General features: G+C 40.1%; 1 protein-coding gene across 7 annotated transcripts in view; it reads right to left on the reverse strand.

Annotated features, from left to right (window-relative positions):
• Positions 1-4,422: 4,422 nt before the first annotated feature.
• LOC6502898 (ras GTPase-activating protein 1) overlaps positions 4,423-23,588 on the reverse strand; it is a 135,639-nt gene continuing 116,473 nt past the window's right edge. For all 7 annotated transcript variants that reach the window (XM_044716932.1, XM_044716935.1, XM_014905759.2 and 4 more), the window contains one exon: positions 4,423-4,637. In XM_044716932.1, the coding sequence (XP_044572867.1) occupies positions 4,489-4,637 (149 nt within the window). In that variant the 3' untranslated portion in view covers positions 4,423-4,488. The remainder of the gene's footprint in view (positions 4,638-23,588) is intronic.

Raw genomic sequence — 23,588 nt, forward strand, 5'->3', positions numbered from 1 at the left:
AATGATGAGCGATCAGCGTTTTGATAGCGACCGAATTAAAGACGAGATTCAATTGTTTATATTAAATTTATTGAGCTAATTCCGCACAATAAAACAAATAGCGGCCCGTCAATAACAACTCCAAAAAAAAACAAAAAGAAGAACAGCTTTGGCGCAGAAGCTCTTCCAAAGCTCCCAAAAGCGCACGCACTACAAAAATTGACAACAAAGTGCATGCGAATCTGGGAGACAAAAGAGAAGATTAAATGCCGCTGCAGATGAACAAATTATCAATATTCTAATTAGCCTATCTGGTGCCTGCTTAGCCCAACACCAGCATTAGGTGAGAACGCTACACACTTGAGCCAATTTCCAATATAAGCCATGCATTTTTCTTTAAAATTATTAAACCAATTTTACTAATTGCCTCCATCATTTTGTCCCTGCCTATGTGTCCTCATTCATTGTGATATTTGTGTGGTACATGATTTTCCATGTCTTTCGGTACATAAAAGAGTATCCTGCCATCGTTTGTTTTTCTATATAGAATTTCATTTCTCATTTCATACATTTGATCTTCACTTTATTTTAATCTTTTCTTAATCATTTTCATTTTTTTGTCCTTCCCTCGGCAAATAACATTGTCTTCAAAACTGTTTGTTTCTACTTTTAAAATATTTGCGCACCTACTAAGAGCATCTACATATGTATGTACATGCTGATTTTTTTTCCGTTCTGTGTTTCCAACGCCCATCTAGCAATTCTACGGTTAAGCTCAATTTTATTTACCGTAAGAGTTAACGAATTGCAGTCTGTGATTATCTTAAATATTTTCCCTTGGAGATAGATTCTAAATCTACGAAGCGCACAAATTTTCGCCCATGTTTCAAGCTCGAAGCTGTGGTATTTTGCTTCCACATCTGTTGATCGCTTTGAAATACAAAATATCGGATGAATCTTTCCATCATCCTTCCTCTGCATGAGTATTTATCCAAACCCTAAACTACTTCCATCACAATGCAACTCAATACCATCTTTATAATGGTAAATGGCTAATACTGGAGATTCCATTAACTTCTGCTTTAAAGTTAGAAAACATTGCAATTCCTTTTCTTTCAACGTAAATTGCTTTTCTTTTCTTAGAAAATTGTACAGCCGTTTGGCTATCGTTGAGAAATCCTAAATAAAACGTCTAAATATGAACACCGACCTCAAAAACTATAAAAGGAATGTGTTTTGTCAGGTATCGGCAAATTTTTAATTGTCTCTATTCCTTTGTCATGTGCCCGGATACCTTCACTTGATATACAAAACCCTAAATATTTTATTTTGAATGCATGAAAATTCAATTCAAGCTTATTCTCTATTCCATTCAAGCCATTCTCTTAAAAACTTCTTTGATCTTTCTAAATGTTCGTCTATATCTGTACATGACAAAACGTTGAAACACGGCTGGTGCATTTTTTATACCCATGGGCATTCTTAAGAATTCATATGGTGCCCAATGGTGTGACAAAGGATGTACTTAAAGGATACTTAATCGACTCATCATTCACATTAACATAAAAATAGCCAGTTTTAAGGTCAAATTTAGAAAACACTGTCTTATTTACCAGTTTGTCTAGCAAGATCTTATAATCTCGTCTTTCAAGTTTTCATTTAACAGTTTCTGTATTTTTTCTTTTTATACCCTTGCAGAGGGTATTATAATTTTGGTCAAAAGTGTGCAACGCAGTGAAGGAGAAATCTCCGACCCTATAAAGTATATATATTGTTGATCAGGATCACCTCCTGAGTCGATATAAGCATGTCCGTCTGTCCGTCTGTCCGTCGGTCCGTCTGTCTGTCTGTCGGTTTCTACGCAAACTAGTCTCTTAGTTTTAGAGCTATTGAGTTGAAACTTTGCACACATCCTTCTTTTTCTTGCAGGTAGTACATACGTCGGAACGGCCGGGATCGGTAGACTATATCCTATAGCTGCCATATAACTGATTGATCGGAAATGCCATAACTTTTGTTATGGCGTATGGTATTTTTTAAGTTAGATGGTTGGGACTTTCCACACATGTTATATTTGACCAAAATATCTTATGTGCAAAATTTCATAAGGATCGGCTAACTATATCCAATAGCCACCATATAACTGAACGATCGGAAATGGCACAACTGCAAGGGTATATCAACTTCGGCTCCGCCCGAAGTTATCTTTCCTTTCTTGTTTTATATAGATATAACGCAGACACAACAGACATGATGTAGAGCACATATTGAAACTTAAACTAAACCTAATGGATAGAGTCGAGTCCTTCTTCGAAATGTGGTACTTTTAACTTATTTTTTTCTTATCTAGTAATGCTGAGAGAGTCATGAGAGTTACGAATAAGATTTAATTTATAGACGCATTCAAGTGAGAATAATTTACAAAACCTAGTTAATAACTAAATATAATTTAGTTAGGTTGTTGAATTCGCTGGAATTCTTCTTCGCGCATTGACCCACATATTGACCTATCTCGCTGCATCCATAACATGATCCAGGGATTCACTTCAGCTTGCGGTAATCTCTAGCAAAATGTCCTCGCCATTTATCCTTCTTTCTAAGCGAAATTTTTGCAAACGCCAACTTCAATTACTCCAAATCAAAGAAATGTTGGATACGGGCTTGGTCCCGCAAAGTTTCTGATGGAATACTCTCGATCATATGCTCCAGAAGCTCTTCAGTATCAATGCTAACAGCTTCGGCTAACATTTTCTCCTCAAATTATTTGGTACAACTTTCCTCACATTGCCATTTGTTGTTTTTAAATTTTCGCCTGGCATCAGTTTTTGAAATTTTTTCTCCAAAGGCCAAAATGATTTGTTCGCATATCTTATCAACAAGTTGCATTATGTGTTATGCATCGTTGAATAGCCAGCTTTAAACATTACCTTTTAACATCGCAAACATTAACATGCGAAGGGTTTCAGCATTTAAATCATAGACTTGTTCAATGCTTTTTATGTGATCTACCAAAAAACGCGCACCGCAGTTTCCAGAAAATTCCAACGTTGCTTCATTTGTAAAGCCAGTGATGTGGCAAAACTTTTTTGCATACTCTGTTTGTCTTTCTTCTTCTATATTGATGTTAAACTGATGATGTTAAACTCCTGCGGCGTCATTTCTGACTTTGCAATTGTTTCCGCTGCTTACTGCCACACAGCCGTCGTCTGCATCCTTATCGCCGTGGTCTTCTGCATCATTGCCATTCTCTGCTGATCGTTTTAGCGATTTGACAATTTTTCTAGTCGCATTTGGTGTAACTGTTCATTTTTTTCGTTTAACTCTTTCTGCAGCTGTAGAAAATTCTCGAGCAGTCGAATATTCTGGGCGTCAACTTTGGTTTTCTGTGGCGCCTCTCTGGCGGCGGTTTCAGAATATTGGTGTTAGTATATCTGCATATTCAGAATATAGAAACGCCTATTTCACCACATTGTACAACTTCATTTTGGGGCAACCAACTTCGAAAGCCAATTTTTTAAGTTCACAATTGTTAACGAGTTTATTTTAATATCGTTTGTATTCATGGCGTGAATTTTTCTTCACTTCTGATTTTGTAGAAGGCGACTCACACTCCCATTTGAAACACTGGTCTAGGTTTCTTTGTTCATCTGATCATTCCGACTGTTCGCCATAGACTGCCCGCTATGTCCTCAGCTCAGGTCTGCGTAAGCAGAGTGAATCAAGAGCGCCTCAAAGAACGAGCGGAGAGCTTAAAAGAGCGTAAATGAGAGTAAGTGAATAGGCGAGTGTGTACACTTTATGTAAATCCTACTACAATCGACGAATCAACCTTGCTCGCATCTATTGAAATATTTAACCTCCCCGCAAGTTCCCCCAAATCATTTAAATGCTATCTGAATATACACATAATACCACATAAGTTGTTATTTGAATCCTGTTGTATCTTGCTAGATATGCTCCACGAAACACAAAATATTTAAAGGTTACAATCAACCAAACTAATGTTTAAGTATTTCATAAAAAACATGACAACACAAAAGCACATATAATTAAACACTTAAACAAATATTTTCTACATACCATTCGAAACATTTTAAATTTCAAGGTATTTTAATTGGTAAAGCTGTTAAAAATACGAAAACACCAAATTAAGTCTAATCAGCAAGCTTGCACGCACCACGTGGCAAGAACAGCTAACTTTTAAGGGCTGGTGGAAGACATGAATTGCACAATAAAATACCAATTAAATATTTTCGATGTCTAGGGACTTTGCTTAGCTTAAATAATTGTAACATTTTTGATATATTAACCCGAACTTTTTAGGTTGTGGCCATAATAAAGGCATCTCATCCCAATGTGCAATGCACAATTAATTTTTACCGACGCAGTTAAAACTCAAGTAAATTTTTCATGCTCATATTTTTTGAATATAGTTTTTAAAAATAAATCGACATATATTTATTGTTTACTACTATGACATTCAATAGTTTATTTTGGAATACAAAAACTTTAGCTGATCATCTCGCGGTACTTTATTTTATGCTTTGACAACATGTCTGTGACTGTTACGAGTTTCTTGATTGAAAGTATATTTGATAATTCCTGCAGCTCTTGTAAGTGGGATACGCAGATATGATGTAATGTAGCCAGTTCACGCCCTTAAAGAAAAAATAAATAAAATTGATTAAATATTTGATTATGAAATTATTATAAAACAAATGAGCTTATGAAAAATATTTTGTTTTCTTTCACCTTTAGTATTCCTTATTCACCTTTAGTATTCCTATAATTATACCTTTTCTCAGTGGGGTAAAGATTGCCACACAGGCGATAATGCCACATCCATATGTCATATCCATAATGCCACATAGACATCCAACAGCCAGACTTGGAGGAACCGACCGAAGAGGGGCGCACTGAAGGAATGTTGTAAAGAACAGCAAGAAGTGCTTGACATTACCCTATACTCGCACTCCCTGGGGGGCCAATGTCTACTGTATCTTCGTCCATAAGCTACAAAGTCGTCATCTCCTTTAGGAAGGAATGAAGTGCTCAAACCCCCATCAAAGCTTAACGGCCAGGTGAATGGCGGTTTCATTTGTAAAAGTCTGTGTCTAAGTCATTCAGAGTCAATGACTGTCGCAGATTCCTTAACAAGGTGGCGGAGTAGCATGACATTCACCTTATATGGGTACCCGGTCGTAGGGATCAAGAACGAAATTGCGCTGCGGATGCACTAGCAAAGGCGAGGACTACCAACCCTCTCATTCCGGAGAAATAACTAGTATGCATATCCTTAGCAACTTGCAGGCTCAAATACAGGGAGTTTTTCGACCTAGCAGGCTTTAGGAAAGGAAGTAATCTGCAGACCTGTAAAACCTCGCGCTTGACCTGGCCCACTCGTTGTGGGAAAATTTCGGCGAGACTTATCGCCCTCAACAGGCCAGATTGTAGCCCAGCGGTAAAGGCAATTTTTGGGCACTGGCACCAGTGGAGGAGGAAGGAAGAGTCAGTTATGCACCTCTTGTGCCAATGCCCGACACTTGGGCGTAGCAGACTAAAGCTCTTTGGATTCGGGAAGCGGCGGACCTCAGCGAACTCCGCGCGGTCTGGTAGCCTTCATCAGGAAAGCTGGTTGGGAGCACGAGCCGCCTTAGGAAGGATAGGCATATAAGCATATGAATCCCTGACCTCTGCGGTAACACAAGGAGCCCAAGCGGCTCAAGTGGATGCTGGGAGTCTTCTTTGACCATTACATCACCGTCTATTCCGCCGTCAAAACTTTTTTAAACTGGCGCTACATCAAGATTAAATGTTTACAGTCGTATATTAAAAAATTTATCAAGCCAGTATTGGCATCAAAATATACTCATAAATGTCAATAACTCCTTCAAAAAATCTGCTGATTTAATTTTCAGCAAATTAATAAGCTATATGAAAAGCTTGGCATATAAATTTGAAAATAATTTTTTTACCGGTGCATACGCACAACCCAGCCGAACGACAGGCGCTGGCTGCGCTAGTATAATGTATAATAGTATAATGTTGTGCATGCGTCTAAGCAGGGTAAAGCCTAAAGGAAAGAGGACTGAAATTTCAAATCCTTAAATTAAGAATACGATAAAAATGATCGTATATAGTTGTCCGATCCTTAAGAGAATTTGAATCTGCTGATTTAGTTGGCCGAATTCTTATAAGAATTCTTATAAGAAACTATATTCAATTTTTTAATAAAAATGTTGGAAACAGCCCCAAGCATCTTTACAAGGTCATCTAATAGCAAGGTTGTGACATTTCCGATCGTTCAGTTATATGGTAGCTATTCTCATTCTCAGTCTAGCTTTCCTTGCGTTCGGACGTTTATTTTTTGCTATGTCGCCGCTCGTTTGTTCGGAGTGCAGTGGGGAAGTTACTGCTACGCAGCTTCGTGGGTGTGAGGCCGTTCGGTGCTCATCGATCTGCCGCCGTGCCTATCATACCAATTGTGTGGATTTACCATCCGAGGCTATTAAACTTCTAATAAACATTCCAAACTTACTGTGGCAATGTGATAGTTGCGTCATTGGAAACGACTCTCATTCAAAAATTGATGAGCTGAATATGAAGGTCTTGGACCAGGAATCCCTTTACATGAGCATTAATGCGAAATTGGATCGTGCTCTTAAAAGTTCGTCTGGGCCCATGGCTGCTTCAGAGGGGTCTCAGAGAGTGACACCCCCTACTACTTCTACTAATGCTGAAAATAAAGTCATCATTGGCCCAGATCCCCACTGGGTCAAAAGTGGCCGTCCCAAGAAATAAGAGGAATAACCCTAGCAGACGCATTGTCGGACATGCACCCAGTTGTGCGCAGCTCCAAGTTCTTCCCTCTCTAAAATACCTGCACATTGGTAAATTTGCAACGGCTACCCAACCGAAGGCGCTATGCAAATACGTCTCTGATAAGTTGCAACTGGACCCCAGTGATGTAGCCTGTGCTAGATTGGTTAAAAAAGATACTGATATCAACGCACTAAAATTCGTCAACTTTAAATTGGGAGTTCCCGAGCAACATTTCCCCGCTGTCTTCAAGGTTGATTTCTGGCCCATGTCGGTAAAAGTCACTCGTTTTCTTCATAAAGAGCCGGCTAAGGTTATTGACCTCCCTGCGAGACTCCCTCGATCAAACCCTGGAGAGTCAAAAAACCCCCAGTAAGCGGCGCTACTGGAGCCGCTACTTTTCCCTCTTCATACTCTTCGACCGGTCATCATATTCTCCCTCTCCTGAGCCGCCAACAACATTCGGCGCTGGCAGTTATGGATACTGTTGATGTCACTTCCTACGTTATTCTGCTCCCAATGCACTATTTGCTCCAACAACAACAGCTGATCCCAAGGTGGGCTGTTTGCATATTATCTTCGCTTGTGGACCTCCAGCAACAACAAATGGTTCGTTATCGTCTTATTGTGAGCCCCTCTCTGTTTATCTTATCTTTCTTGGATGGGTGGTCCACTGTGAGACTGACCACTCGTGCTCACTTTTCGGCGTCTGGAGGAAATGTTTGTTTACATCATGGTCTGGAGCGTAGAGCATCGCTACGCGTGGATGCTCAAAACTCTATGAGCTCTATATCGTTAGCTGTACCTGCCACTGGATTCGTTGGGCGACTGGACATTCATATGTCCAATCTGGAGATTAATGAAAATTTATGTGTGTCCACGTTGGCTATCTTGGAAGCTATGCGTTTGGGATATGTGGCCTGTAGCATCAGGACCCTGCCAGTGCCTTCACATATACCACACTCCCGCCCAATTCCGTCAGTGGATTGCATGGATCGTGCTGCCTTGGGCTCTAATAAGAGCTTAAGAGTTTTCTTCCAAAATATATCTGGAATGCGGACCAAATTCCGCATGGTGCTTTTAAACTCTTCAGTCTGTGACTTTGATGTAATCGTCCTCGTTGAAACATGGCTCAATAGCAACTTTAGTTCCTCCGAGTTCTTTGAACCCAAAATGTTTCAAGTATTTAGAAAAGACCGTGATTCATCCAGCACCCATTGTGAGCGAGGAGGTGGTGTGATTATTGCTATCCGCCGATCCATGTTGGCCACGGTGGTTAGCCTTAAGGTTGGCGACCCTATACTGGACCAGCTAGCCGTCTCAATCCAGGGCATTCAGGGCCCTTTCATCATCATTGCATCGTATATCCCGCCAAACAGCGCATTCAGTACTTATCAAGCTCATATGGAAAATATCGCCAGTGTCTATGGTAGCATGGAGGACCCTATGGCTCTGATGGTTGCTGGCGACTTCAACTTGAGCTCTATTGTTTGGACTTGGGACCCGGAGTCCGTTGGCATGTTACCCAGCAATGTTCACCAATCGCATGAAATTGTTGTGTTGGATGATATTTTTAGCATGGGCCTCTCCCAAGTAAATAATATTTATAACGATTTATCGAAAATTCTGGATCTGATATTTTTAAATAATGTAGTTCATAGTAAAGTAGAAATTTGTAATGTACCATTAAGTCCGTGAGATATGCACCATAAGCCATTGTTGATACACATCGAATTTTATAGTTTTTTGCCTTCCCCCTCACCTATTTCTTATTATCACTTTAATGAGTCTAACCTTTCACTTATTAATAACGCTATTGTAAGTTTTGATTGGGTTTCCCTTTTTTCGGATGGCACGATTGATGATTGTTATACTAAGTTTCTGATTGCTCTTTTCAATATTATCGACAATAATGCCTCCGTTAGGGTTCGAAGGTCGTTCAAGCTGCCTTGGTATACTGAGGGTCTAAAAAACTTAAAGAATAGAAGGGATAAATTTTATAAGCGATTTCTAAAGACAGGGGAACTAATGGCTGGTGAGTTGTACCGGCAATATAAGCGGGAGTTTGAATTCCTTAATAAATTTCTATACAACCAATATATTACTGATGTTGAAGCGAGCCTCATATCCAACCCTAAAGCGTTTTGGCGGTTTGTGAATGGGAAAAAATCATCCTCTGATATACCTTCTGCCATGTCTTATGGTGGTCTGGCAGCTAACTCCGATAAGGGCATTTCTGAGCTTTTTGCGAAATATTTTGCCTCAAACCTTGAGCCGAAGGTCTCTAGGGATGAGCGGGAGGTACTTCAAAAAATTTTGCCTTTTCTTGAGGTTGGATGCTTGGACATTCTAGATTGTGACATTGTTGAGGCCTCTAGTCATTTTAATGAGTCGCATACACCTGATTTAGATGGTATCTCCCCATTCTTCATTAGGAAGTGTATTGCATCCTTAACCACACCTCTGCAACTTCTGTTCACTTTATCATTATCTTCGGGTAAGTTTGCTTCTCGATGGAAAATAACCTCGATCTCGCCCATTCATAAAGGTGGCAGCAGGGCAGACGTCACTAACTATAGGCCTATCGCCAAGATATGTAATATTGCCAAGTTACTTGAGCGTATTGTCACCAAAAAGCTAACTTTTTTGATTCGTAACTTTATTTCTTACAATCAACATGGATTCCTGCCTGGGCGATCCACCACAACCAACTTAGTGGTTTTCTCTAAGCATTGCCTGGAAGCCTTTGAACGCCGATGTCAGGTTGATGCCGTTTATACGGACTTCTCTAAAGCCTTTGATAAAGTTTGCCATGCAGCCCTACTTGCTAAATTGTTCAGATTAGGTGTTCACTCCTCCATGTTAAGTTGGTTGGAGTCTTATTTGGCAGACCGACCATGCCACGTTCCCATTGGTGATGCCACCTCGAGTCCCTTTATTGCCTCATCTGGCCTCCCGCAAGGTAGTTCTTTGGGGCCGCTCCTATTCATCATTTTCATCAACGACATCTCCTCTTGCTTTCTTTATTCGGACTTTTTGTTATACGCGGATGACCTTAAAGTGTTTAAGGCCATTAGCTGCATTAGGGATAGCTATCTACTGCAGGATGATTTGCGCCGAGTCTCTTCTTGGTGCGCTCTCAATCTCCTTCCTCTAAATTTAGCTAAATGTCATTTCATTCGTTACAGTAAGAGGGCGCTAGACTTATGTACCTCCTATGCAATTGGCAACCATGACCTGCAGCTCAAGGAGGTGGTGGTTGATCTTGGCGTCCTTTTCGACTCAAATTTTAAATTTTCCAGCCATTTAGACTTTATAATGCCTAAGGCGTATGCCATGTTGGGTTTTGTGAAGCGGCACACAGACCAATTCAAGAGCCCGTACGCGAAGCTCAGTGTTTACGCCGCATTCGTCCGGTCGAGGCTGGAATATGCCTCTATTATTTGGAGCCCCGCAAATAAAATAAGTTCAAATAGAGTTGAGCGGTTGCAGAAAAAATTTTTAAAATTTGCACTTCTCCCTTTAAGGTTTGTGGATCCTCTACCCTCATATCACAGCCGGTGCCTTCTCCTCCACATATGTACACTTGAGGATCGGCGCACTGTGGCAGCTTTAACTTTCATTAATAACTTAGTAATTAGCAGCATTGATTGCCCCATGTTATTGGAGCTTATAAACTTCAATGTGCCCCAGAGGGATCTTCGCTCGTTTGCTCCCTTTCGGATTGCTTGTCGTAGGGCCAATTACCTTTTGAATGAGCCTATTGATAGAGCATTATCATTTTTTAATACTTTGCCGCCTAGCCTCCGAACTAAGTGGGGCTCAGATAAACAAGCGTTTAGGGTCTCATTGGTTAGGCATTTCTTAAGTAGTATGTAAGATAGATTGTATAGTAGCCATGTAAGATTAAAATAATCAATGGCGAAAGAGAGAAATAAAGATATAGTCGGCCAGATCGGATTAAGTTGCCCAAAACGGAATCTGTACCAAGTCCCATTTTCCGATCAATCACTTATACGATATAGCCGCCCGATCCCGGCTGTTCCGACTTATATACTGCCTGCAAACAAAAAATGATGTGTGAAAAGTTTCTACCCGATAGTTTTGAAACTGAGGGACTAGTTTGCGTAGAAACAGACAGACGGACATGCTCATATCGACTCTGAAGGTGATCCTGATTAAGAATATATATACTTTATAGAGTTGGAGATGTCTCCTTCAATGCGTTGCACACTTAGCTATAGCTGTCATATAACTGAACAATCGGAAATGGCACAACCTTGCTACTTTTAAAAATGCTTGGGATTGTTTCTAACAAATTTTTTTTAGAAAATGGATTCGATAGTGAAATTCTCATAAGGATCGGTCAACTATATACGATGCAATATACATAAATCTGCTGCTAACCAACTTCATGGCTGCTAACCAACTTCATGGGTATATCAACTTCGGCTCCGCCCGAAGTTAGCTTTCCTTTCTTCTTATGGAATATAGTCGGCTGGTCCGAAAAAAAATAAATATGAATGTATAAATACACCGTCACTTTATATATGAATTCTTAAGTCAGTATCTTCAAAAATAATAAAGTGGATATAAAAAATGTTCAAACTTTATCTTCATTTAATACCGGACTCTCTATGTTCCAGACGTCAACTCTGAAGCTTTTTTCCGAATACAATAGAAACAGGCGGACAGACAGAGATTTTTATTTACTTACAGGCCTGATCAAGAATAAATATATTAGCAGATTCTTCTTTCTGTTCTGTTTATTTCTCCCAGTTTCGCATGCTCCTTGCTGGTATTTGTAGCGCATGCGCCGGTGGGAGCTTTCGTAGAGCTGCTACAAAACAAGCTCATCTTGCAATTGTGTGTGTTAGCTTCGCCCTGCCTCTCACCCTTAGAATGGTAGAGAACTGCATTGCTAAGCTTACATATTACAATACATTACAAGTACATGTATTGGATTTTATTTTGATCGGCTGTGGATTTTTTGAGTTAAATTGAACCCCAAATAAAAATTTTAAAATTGAACTGCGCCTTAAATATTTAATTATGCCGCGCTATTGAAAATCATTTCAAGCGTAAAATTTGGTTTAATTTTTTGATCAATAAAGTGCAACAGAAAACTTGTGGCTATTGGTACCATAACCTTGCACTATGCACACAGCAGAGGTGACTTATCAGGAAATGTAGTTCCTTCATCAGAAGGTTAAGGCTGCGGTGCGGCCCGAAGATTCGACCATTATGACCCTCGAGTCAATGGAGAAGCACCTGCACGATCGGTTCACCACGCTGCAGGAGGAGTTGGAGGAGCTGCATTACAGCGAAATCGGGAATTATTTGTACTGGAGGTTACGGACGTACTGGCCGGCCACGGACGTACACGTCGACATCCAGATGGACGTTTCCAACCGCTCCATGAGGCTTGCTGCGCACTATACGCTTCTCGATGGTGAGAACGAAGACGACGATTTACAGCCATCCTCATTTGACCAAAATGGAGAAGCTCAAATGGCTTGGTGGCTTTTGGCAATAGACGATTAATATTTCAGACACACATCAACAAAGCAAAAGTGCCGGACCCTAGATATCGGGCATTTGGCTTGTGCTCGCATCTGCCAGCGCATCAGGTTGCATGATCCGCCTGCTCCGTGCGCCCTGTGCTGAATTTTGACACATACCCACGTTCCTTGCTTTGCCAGTTGAGTAATGATTGGATGAGTTCCGACGCCTGGCCATCTGTTTCGTTAGCCTTAAATATGAGCACTTAGCCCGTGGGTGCTCATCTTCGCGCTGCCCAACGTGTTATCGCCGACATCGTGCCTTGTTGCTTCCTTGCGAGCAATTATCCAGAACTATCTCCGTTCTCGCGTCGGCTTGGATCTTGCCAATGAAGTTGTGGTTGCGACCTCTTAGGCTCCGGCGATCAGGAGCTTTCTTTCCATGACGAGCGTTTCCATGCTGATGTAAGGACCCAATATGCTTCGTTCCTCAAGGAATACACGGATCTGGGTCACATGTCTCTGGTGCCGCAGGAACTTCGAGGTAAGTGCCAGTATTTCCTCCCTCGTCACTGCAATTTCAAGGTTTTTTATGTGAACGACCTCATATGTGATGCCGTGACAAATATAGAGGCTATTTAGATAGCGATTTTCCACAGCCTTAATACAAATGATGTTAAAAATTTATGTACATACATACAGTGTTAATGAAATATATTTGTTTAAATTGCAAAGTTTCAGTTATAATTTTTTTTAACTTTAACAATTTATTTTGTTGAAAAAGACATTTAATCTGAATCAGAATTATTATTAGTTTTTTTTTAATTGATAAACAGTCCAGCAACGACGTTGTCAAAATAAATAGACTTTCCGACTTTGTTGACGTTTTAGACAATGATGTAATTAGGGGATCAGAAGATACCAGCAATGACAGCAATGACATCTTCCATTATTTTAGATCTATGATTTTTTCGGGAATGATTCTCGCCTATATTCCAGCAATCTTCATTAGCTTCTTCAGACATCATACCAATAGGAAGACCCATATGACTTACAGCTGTTTTCAAAATAATAGGAGTGCTTTTGCATATGCACTTGTCCCTTCTGTAGCAATGTTATGCGTTCATTTTTTTTTTTCCAACTTTGTTTATGGGTACCACATTCTGAGGTACCGTTATTTTTTCATTTTACTATCTTCGTTTTCTGAGAATTACCCAAATTAGTAAACAAACTTCATTTGGCGCTCATCAAAATAATAAGAGTGTGCCATTTTAATCTGCTCAGAGCGCAAAAAAAGGTAATTATTCTTAAAAAACGGTTTAAAAGTATACAAAGATTAATTTCCAACTACAATTTTAACGTTTAAGATCGAAAATTTGAAGCAAACACTGCACACCTGAGCGGCGTGATTTGATTAAAAACTTGATTTCAAGTGGGAAAACTTACAAGGAAGTGCAACAAATAATTGGATGCGGTGCTTCCATGATCCGAAATGCACTAAAATTTTCACCCAAGGCGGAAACCCGCGGCCGACCCCAAGTTCTAGCCGATAAACTGGCTACACGTGTTGCAAGGTACTCCAAAAAGCATCCTTTTGCAAGCTGCAAAGAAATTAAGGATGAGCTTAACGTGGACGCAAGTATCCCAACTATAAGTCGTCTTTTAAAGAAGCAAAATTTGACTGCCCAAAGTCCACGGAAAATTCCATTCCACACCAAGAAGCAAATAGCAGCAAGAATAAAATTTGCGAAAATAGTCCTTTATGGTGGCAAAGGATCTCGACAGTACGTAAGAAGACCACCTAACACCGAATTTAATGCCAAATATTGCATTAAAACGATTAAACATGGCGGACATAATATAATGATATGGGAATGTTTCTCATATTATAGCGTAGGTCCAATATATTGGACTAAAAATATTATGGATGGTCCTGGATATGTCCAAATAATGCAGGAAACAATGCTGCCTTATGCTAGCGAAGAAATGCCACTGCTTTGGGTCTTCCAGCAAGACAATGACCCAAAGCACACAAGTAAAGTGGCTAAGAAGTGGTTTGCAGAAAATAAGATTGCAGTGCTAGAATGGCCCGCCCAGTCTCCCGATCTGAATCCGATCGAAAATTTGTGAACAGACATCAAAAAGGCGGTCGCATAAAGGCACCCAACTAATGTTTCCGAGCTTTGGGAAATTGTAAAGACTTCTTGGACCTCGATTCGTCCCGAAAGATGCCAGAAATTGGTGGATTCCATGCCAAGGCGCTGTGCGGCAGTGATAGCCAATTAAGGTGGTGCCACCTTTTTTTTTTATTTCTTTAATACAAGTCATATTTGTTTAAAAAAATAAATCTAAAAAATTTAATTCGTATTGACATAGTTTTTTTCACCGTTTTTCACATTCGTGATGGGCTCTCCTATTATTTTGAAAACAACTGTATGATGTCTGCACCATGTATTAATATCTTATTTTATTTTATTTTTTTTTATTTTCGCGCGATTCCCACTGCATACGTACAGTCCACCTCCCGTCCAACCGACCGAGGGACGCTGCCGCGTAACGTTCGGCTTGAGTCGCGGGAGTAGATCCGAGACATTTTAAGAGAAAAGTAGGGGTAAGATATCACGAGGAAGAGTGTTGCACAGATAATGCGTTTAATATAAGGGATTTAAGATTGTTAGTGGAGCAAAGTGACAAGATGTAGTAGAGACCATTGAGGTCCGAACATAATACCCTGAACGGATCGTGTTGCGCATGTGTCGAACTAGAATGGCTGAGAAGTAGAGGACGAAAGTTTCTAGTCCTTCTACTAAGAAAATCAAAATTTAAGCGCGTTAGTAAATGCTGGCTGTCTACATGTCCATAATTAAAATAATATAGAAATATGACACCCAGCATCGTTCTACGGTTGGTTAATGATGGTAAGTTGATTAGTAAAAGTCTACTACGATAATAGGGGAGGTGAAGATTTGCATCCCAATTAAGTCCCCTAAGAGCAAAAGTCAGGAAGTTTTTTTGTGTGATCTCGGTGTTCTCCGTATTGAGGACTCCAGACACACGATCCATACTCAAGAATCGGACGGACCAGTGATGTATATAACGTTTTTGTTACGTACGGGTCATTAAATTCTTTTGACCATCTTTCAATAAAACCAAGCACACCCATAGCTTTATTAACCATGGTAGATATATGGTCGATAAACTTAAGTTTCAAATCTAATAGGACACCCAGATCGTTAACCTGAGTAAATCGTTCTAAGGCGTTCCCAAAGAGCAAGTACATAGCCTGATTAGGACTAGATCGATAAAATGACATGAGTTTACATTTCGATCCATTAAGCTTTAGGTTATTTGCTAAACACCAATTTTGAAGTTTATCCAAATCGGATTGAAGTCTAGACTGGGCGCTAGTGAATTTATACTGAAGACAAGGTTTAAAATCATCAGGGTGCATAAGTAAAATGAATTGTAAAAACTCAGGGTCCAAGATGGCTTCCTTGGGGCACCCCAGATGTGGAGCGGACTAAACATCTTTAAAGAAGACACGATGGGTTCTCCCAGATAAGTAGCTCGAAATCCAGATAAGAAGATCAGTTGGGAATCCCAAAAGACTGAGAAAAGACTGAAGATGCGAATGGTTAACAGAGTCAAATGCTTTACTGAAGTCAGTGTAAATGACGACTGTTTTTAAGCCATTCCGGAACCCATCCGTGATAAAAGATGCTACCTCCAATAAGTTGGTGACCACTAGGTGGAGCGGCGCTTCATGAAGCCATGCTGGTACGGAGTTATTATTGAACTACATAGGTGTTGCAAATGTTAAGTGATAAGTTTTTCAAAAAACTTTGGAATTGCTGACAATTTAGAGATGCCTCTATAATTTGCAGCGTCGGATTTTTTTTCTTTTTTATGCAGCGGAATAATGAAAGATTCCTTCCACATAAGAAGAAAGATCGAAGTTTCCAGCGATAGATTAAAGAGTGTAAATAGCGGTTTGCACAGAGCCTCGGCGCAGTTCTTCAGAACACAGCCTGGTACTCCATCAGGGCCTGGCGAATACACGGGCTTATCCTTAAGAAGATCCGATAACACACCCTTTTGATCAAAAGATGGGAAAAATATAAGGTTGGATGATTGGATATAAAACGTGTAAGGCTGAGCTGGACTGGTGCTAGGTGAATACGTTGTTTGAAAAAACTGTGCAAAGAGATCAGCCATTGCCTGATCAGTGTGCGCATATAAGTTCTCAAACGAAAGCAGAGGCGGAAAAGATAAACTTTTGCACTTAGTTTTTATAAAACTGCTTCGGATCGTGTGTAAACTGAATCCGGCAGCGGCGAATGTAACTCCTATAATATTCTGCGTTATGCACGGTGAAATTGGACTGAGCTACTAAGTATATTGAATAACTTACTGTATATCCAGAAAATTAATGTTTATTCAAAAGTCCATTCATGACGTTCTTAAAAGTAAAGTGCTTTGTATACCAAGGCGGATTAGCTGAAGCGGACGGATATTTCCACGGCACGCGTCGAAAAATATATTCAAAGTGTATTAAAACTTTTGTAAGGCAATGTTTATATCCCCGCATGCCTGGAGATCGGATCAATCAAATTCCAAAATTAACTTTTTTAATTTCATAAAGTCAGCGTTACGGAAGAAACGAACTTTATAAGATTTAAGTGTAGACTTCAAAGTCAATTAACCAATTGAAGCAATATAAAGAGGCAAAGTTCTGGAAAGAGTAATTCCATCAGGATCAGAAACGAAACATAAGTCCAATAGCCGACCTAATGAATTTCTAACGTGGTTAATTTGCCCGAGTGCAAGTCGAACATGCCCACAGGGAAATCGTGGTGGGAGTAAAGACGGTGAATTTTCAACATTTGACCACATGAGTTCTGGGATATTAAAGTCACCCCGAGCTATCAGCTGGTCACCATCAGACAGACGATCAGAAACGAAACGAAAAGCGGACAAATTTTGCCAGTATGTGGGACAAAGGTGGTATGTAAGAACATGTAACATACAATGATTGACCGGACAAATTGATTTTAATGCAAAGAAATTCAATGTCACCAAACTCTTGTGATTTTACCTCTTCAGAAGCGAATTTCGAGTCTACAGAAATTAACACAACTCCTCACCTTCGCAGAGTTCTATCACATCTAAAAGTGGTGTTCCTACTTGGAAAAACTTCGGAGCTTAAGATCTCCGACTTTAACCAAGTTTCTGTAAAGACTATAATGTGAGATGCAAATGAAGAACTATCCGAATACGGTTTGGGAAGTTTACTACGTAACCCTCTAGTATAGTGATAGGTAAGTGTTAGTGAAGACATTAGTTTTTTGAAACTGGGGAAGATGAGGTGGAAGGTTGGTCAGTGGCCGTAACATGTGGGAGTTTTACACCCACAGGTTCGGTAATTTTTTTTTCCACCGTACTTGGCTGATGTTCTTGGACGAAAATGTTCTCTGGCCAAAAGCTGGCGGAACAAATCGTCTTGAACATCTGCAAGGGCACACTTATTTTGAAAGATGACGTGAGTCTGGTGTATGAATATTTAAATTTTGTAATATCCACCACCTTTATGCCGGTTTTTTTTTTGGCTTTGATGTAAGCCGAGATATCAACCTCAGAAGTATGAAGGATAAGCCGGAAAACAAAAATGTGTTTCGATGGTGGGATCACCTGCAAGGGTTTTGGTGCTACCGTAACTAATACTGCACAATAAAAAACACGTCCGTCCTCTTTAAGATTAAGAGGGGAAGTATGAACAGAACATGGCATATAATAGGGTATAAGTCTACGAACATTTTAGCTGTTTTCATGGTAGATTAACTAAATCCATCAATATTCATTTTTTATTCACAAGTTAATGCACGTAAATTGACACTTTTAAATAAGTGCCTCGCTTACGTAATGCGAGCAACCAAATTAGGTTGGCTGAAAAATCGTCTAGCGGTCTTACTATTGTTGGTATTGCCACTACCAGTCATTGGTATGTTCACTAATATGCCAATTTCCTTCCTAAGCTACACCTGTACTATAGTTTTTCAAGCCTCTACCTCCGGCGCATCCTCACCACGAACTTGCAATTTCTTAATTGAAAATCTAGGATATATGTAAAACACATTTGTTGGCCTAAGCAGGAAAAGCCGGAAAAGCCGATTAGAATATTGATAATTTGTTTAGCTGCATTGGCATTTAATCTTCTATTTTTTCTCCCAGTTTCGCTTGCACTTTGTTGTCATTTGTAGCGCATGCGCTTTTGGAAGCTTTGGAAGAGCTTCTGCGCCAAACCTCTCGTTCTTCTTGTATGTTTTGTTTTTTGTTATATTGCGCGGAATTAGCTCTCAATAAATTATAAATCGGAATTGCAATTGTTTTTATTCGGCCGCTACCAAAAAGCTGGTAGCGCTACATTTTGGGGACCCCGACGTGATCGCAGCTGGCGACTGATGTGCAGGTGGACATTCAAGTGGAGATTGCCAAGCGCTCCATGAGAATCGCTACCCACTCCACACTTCTCGATGGTGCCGGTGTCTCACCCATGACATACAAGCCAGCCCCTTCCTTGCCACCGTTACCGATGCCAACATTCAGCGGCGGTTATGCCGACTGGCCGGATTTCTCAGCCATTTCTCTGACCACGATTGACAGCCAACATTAAAAAAAATCGTATCCACGCATTAAGAATAGATAAGCCGTATTTGAATAGATCTAAGTCAACCGGGTAACGTTTTACCAAATTCAAATTGTTCATATCCTTTGGTACTGTCTTACAAATACCACATGTCTGTATGGATACTTTTGCTAGAACTCAAAATGTTTTACCATCCAACATCGTCATATGAAATTCATTGTGTGTAGTAAATGTTCTTGTAACTGTTGGCTTGGTGGACAATATTTGGCTTGTTTCTTTTTAAATAATTGGGTTCATAGGCTGACAATATAGGGTAAAATAATGTTTTTCCAAAAAATTGTAGAACCAAGATGAACATGTACATGAAAAGGTTACATGAACAACAAAAAAATAAATTCTGGTAGACCATACTCGTCTCCCCATCTTGAAAATTTTGGCTAGTATGTCAGTTTTAAAGCTATCGAGTGGAAACTAAACATCCATCTATTGTTTGCAGGCAGTATATAAGTCGGAAAGGCCGGGATCGGTCGACTATATCCTATAGCTGCCATATAACTGATTGATCGGAAATGCCATAACTTTGCTGTTTTTTAAGTTAGAGGGTTGGGACTTTCCACACATATATGTTATATGTGACCAAAATGTACAAAATTTCATAAGGATCTGCCATAGAACGATCGAAATTGGCATAACTTTGGGGTTTTTTAAGTTAGAGAGATGGGATTTGGTACAGATTCTATTTTGGGGGAAAAAATCTGATTTGTCGAATTTCATAAGGATCGGCCGACTATATCCTATAGCTGCCATATAATTGATTGATCGGAAATGCTATAACTTCGTTGTTTTTCAAGTTAGAAGGATGGGAGTTTCAATGGATTCCTGTCTTGGCAAAATAATTCGGTTTGCCAAATTTTATAAGGATCGGCCAGTTATATACGATCTGCTATATATCTAATACGCCACCTAGCGGACTGCGACTCAACTGCAAGGGTATATAAACTTCGGCTCCGCCCGAAGTTAGCTTTCCTTTCTTGTTAATACTAATATTGTGTCTTAATATTAAAGTTATACCCGTATCGCTACGCGCTTGTGCAGTGCCATATTTGGGTGAGCATTTAATAAAATTTAAAAGTCGCAATCCAAATATAGCTCTGCTTCTTTTTCCTTCTCTGCCTTTTGAATTTTTTCAGTCAATTCTGCTCTTATCTTTTTGCGCGCATTTCTTTACACTTGCGCTCTCCCATAGCTCTCTCTTTACTAACTCCCTCCTCTACCTACCTTTTATTAACCTTAGTTGGTACAGTGGTTGAAGGCTAATTTGTTTAAAATAAAAAAAATAATAGAAAATTTAAAAAATTATAAATTCAATTTTGCTAATTTGCTAATTAATATTTTAAAATGGAATACAATGTTGTCTGCTCATTAAAATCGTGCAATAAGCCGATATCTTCGTCCCAGGCCAGCATTTATTGTTGGCTGTGCGAAAGTGTCTCACATGCCATATCCCGCCGTGTTGGCCTCCATTATTGCTGCAGTGGGTGCCGGGCTGTCCAAGATGAAATGAGATCATTCATGCGACAGACCAAGAGTGGGTTTAAAGATTTGATCGTCGGTTTCCGAAAAATCAATGATCAACTCAGTGCGCTGGATGTTCAATTCAATAGCCTTCAGCTGTTGAATGAATCTCCTAAGCGGAAAAAATCTACTACAAGGGAAGTCGCAGCTCCAGAGATCGCGGGACAGCTGGATCCTCCCGCAATAATGCAGCCGCTCATTTCCCTTGCTACTCCAAGAGCAGGGACGGTAAATGAAAAGTCAGCACCCGAATTTACCGTAGCAGAGCATAACTTGTCTGCTTTGTCCTCCATGGCATCACTACAAGTGATTTCCAGGAATACCCTAGAATTAACCCCCATAGCTTCCACTAGAAATGGTAACCCGCCGCCCGGACCCCCGGAACGGACTGATGCCGCGGTATTACCGACCGTGGCACCAAAACCATTACAGGTAATCCCACCTGTTAGACAAATATTTGTCTTACGGCTAGCCTCTGATACCGTTATTAGAGTGGAAGACATTAGGAAATTTAAATACTCCTACTCGAGGCGCATGTCATCCTTCATGATACGTGTTCCAGTGCCGATGTTTGTGGCTTCTGGCCACAACCTTCTGGCCAGAGGACATATTTGTACAAGAGCATCAGCCGAGTAAGGTAAAGAAAAAAATTCGAAGCCTGCTGGAGTCAAGCTCCCGACATCTGTCCAATCCGACTCTTCGAAAAACTAACATCTTCCATCAATCTTACCTATCAGAATTGTCGGGGTCTACATAGCAAGCTCAAGGGTAAGTGCACGGGTATATCAACTTCGGCTCCGCCCGAAATTAGATTTCCTTTCTTGTTTATAGTTTAAGCCAGTTTGTTGCAACCAGTTTGTTTTTGGTTGTATGGTGGCTTTTAAAGATTTACAATCGTGTAAGAACGAGGTTTTTAGCGTGTTTAAAGGGGGATGGCAGCAAATTTGTAACCGTTTAAGACCGAGTTCATGAGTTTTTCTAGTCGCGTACAAATAAACTTCCAACGGTTTATTTGTACGCGACGTAAGACCAGGCAGATATGGTCGGATAAAGCTATAAATTTGTGGATGCCAAAAATGAACTGACCGAGCTGAGGAATCGTCGCCCTCAGGCAGGATCACCGGACTTCTCTTCACGAGTTTTGCCCGTCGAAAACTATCAAGTGGCATTTTATTCCCCCACCCTATCGCCATTTTGACGGTATTTGGGAAGCAGCAGTAAAGACGGCAAAACACCACCTTTAAGGGGCCTATGGCCCTCCGTTCTTGGCTTCGAGGATTGTTAATTCAAGACCTCATGTATCGATTTCCGAAAATTTTGCTGACCTAGATGTGCTAACTCCGGCTCATTTTTGAAACGGCGGCCCTCCTTTAACTTTAATCGAACCATAACTTACTATCCTCAACTTGGGGATTGGTAGCACAGTCTCTTTCTTGCAATAATTTCCATATGGCACACCTGGCCCAGTGGTGTATGTTAGTGACACAGTTCTGATGAAGGATGGGAATTAAACCCCCATGAATAAGCCTATGGCCAGGATACTGGAGCTGATTCCTGGGAGTAACGGAGTGAACCGGATTGCCGTGCTCAAAACAGCTGTGAGAACGACAAAGTGAGCTGTATCCACTCTGTGTCTGCTGCCCCTCTGGGTCTCTGTTAAAGGCCCAGCATTCAACGGAGTTTAGAGTAAACCAAGCAGATTCTCCTTTCTGTTCTATTTATTTCTCCCAGTTTCGCATGCGCTTTGCTGGTATTTGTAGCTCATATGCTTGTGGGAACTTTCGTAAAGCTTCTGCAAGCTAGCTCATCTTGCAATTGTGTTTGTTAGCCCCGCCTCGCCTCTCATAATTGGAATGATAGAGAAATGCATTGCTTGGAGCTTCCCTAGCTAAACTTACATATATTTGTACTAGATTTTATTTTGATTGGATGATGTTTTTTTGGAATAAATTGAACCCCGAATAAAAATTTGAAAATTGAACTGCGCCTATTATATTTAATTCAGTCGCTTTTGAAAATCATAGCTTAAAAATTAATATACCACAAGGTTAAATTTTTCTTAGAGAAACCTTCTTTGTAGTCTGCAGAAGGGGGCACTTCTTATGCCGACTTTGGTTTTCACCAATGCATCTGCTAGTATCAACAGAACAAAGGAACGGATATTATACAACTATGCAACTAACCTAAAAATACAAACGATGATCTTCAAAGCGCAACGGTCCGCGCCGGAAACATGAAACTGCACAACAGATCCAAGACGAAGAAACACTCTTAGGCCAGACCGGAGCCGTAAACCACCTTTTCGATCCCTTTGACTATTTGTATTTTATCTGAATAAATTGAACTGCGTTACGGCACCACTGACCAAATATCCGACTTTTTACTTCAGAAAGTGATAATAGTTATAAAGTTTAATACAAGACAAGAAAGGAAAGCTAACTTCGGGTGGAGCCGAGGTTGATATACCCTTGCAGTTCGGCTGAAGCGGAGGTTGATATACCCTTGCAGTTATGTAGCGGCTTATATAATTAAATATATATCGGATCGTATATAGTTGGCCGATCCTTATGAGAATTTCTCCATCAAATCAATTTTTTAATAAAAACGTTTAAAACAACCTCAAGCATCTTTAAAAATATTGAGGTTATGCCATTTCCGATCGTTCAGTTACATATAAGCTATAGGATATAGTCTGCCGATCCTTATGAGAATGGCAAATCGATTTAAGTTCCTTAAAATGGAAACCGTAGAAAGTCCCATCATTCTAGCTTCAAAAACAACAACATTAAGCCAATACCTTCGTTCGCATATGAAATTATATAGATAAGATATTTTGGCCAAATATACTGTTGAGCTACCGGGTTTTTTATAGCGACCGAACTAACAAGACGAGGTTCAATTTTTATATTCAATTTGTTATGGGTCAATCTAACCCGGACATGATCATATCGACTCACGAGGTGATCCTGATCCTGATACTTTATAGGGTCGGAGATCACTGCGTTCACACTTTTAACCCAAATTATAAAACCTGCAACGGTATAAAGATGGGACTTGGTGCAGACTTCATT

This window comes from Drosophila ananassae, chromosome XL (genome assembly GCF_017639315.1).
Source record: "Drosophila ananassae strain 14024-0371.13 chromosome XL, ASM1763931v2, whole genome shotgun sequence".
Taxonomy (NCBI): Eukaryota; Metazoa; Arthropoda; class Insecta; order Diptera; family Drosophilidae; genus Drosophila; species Drosophila ananassae.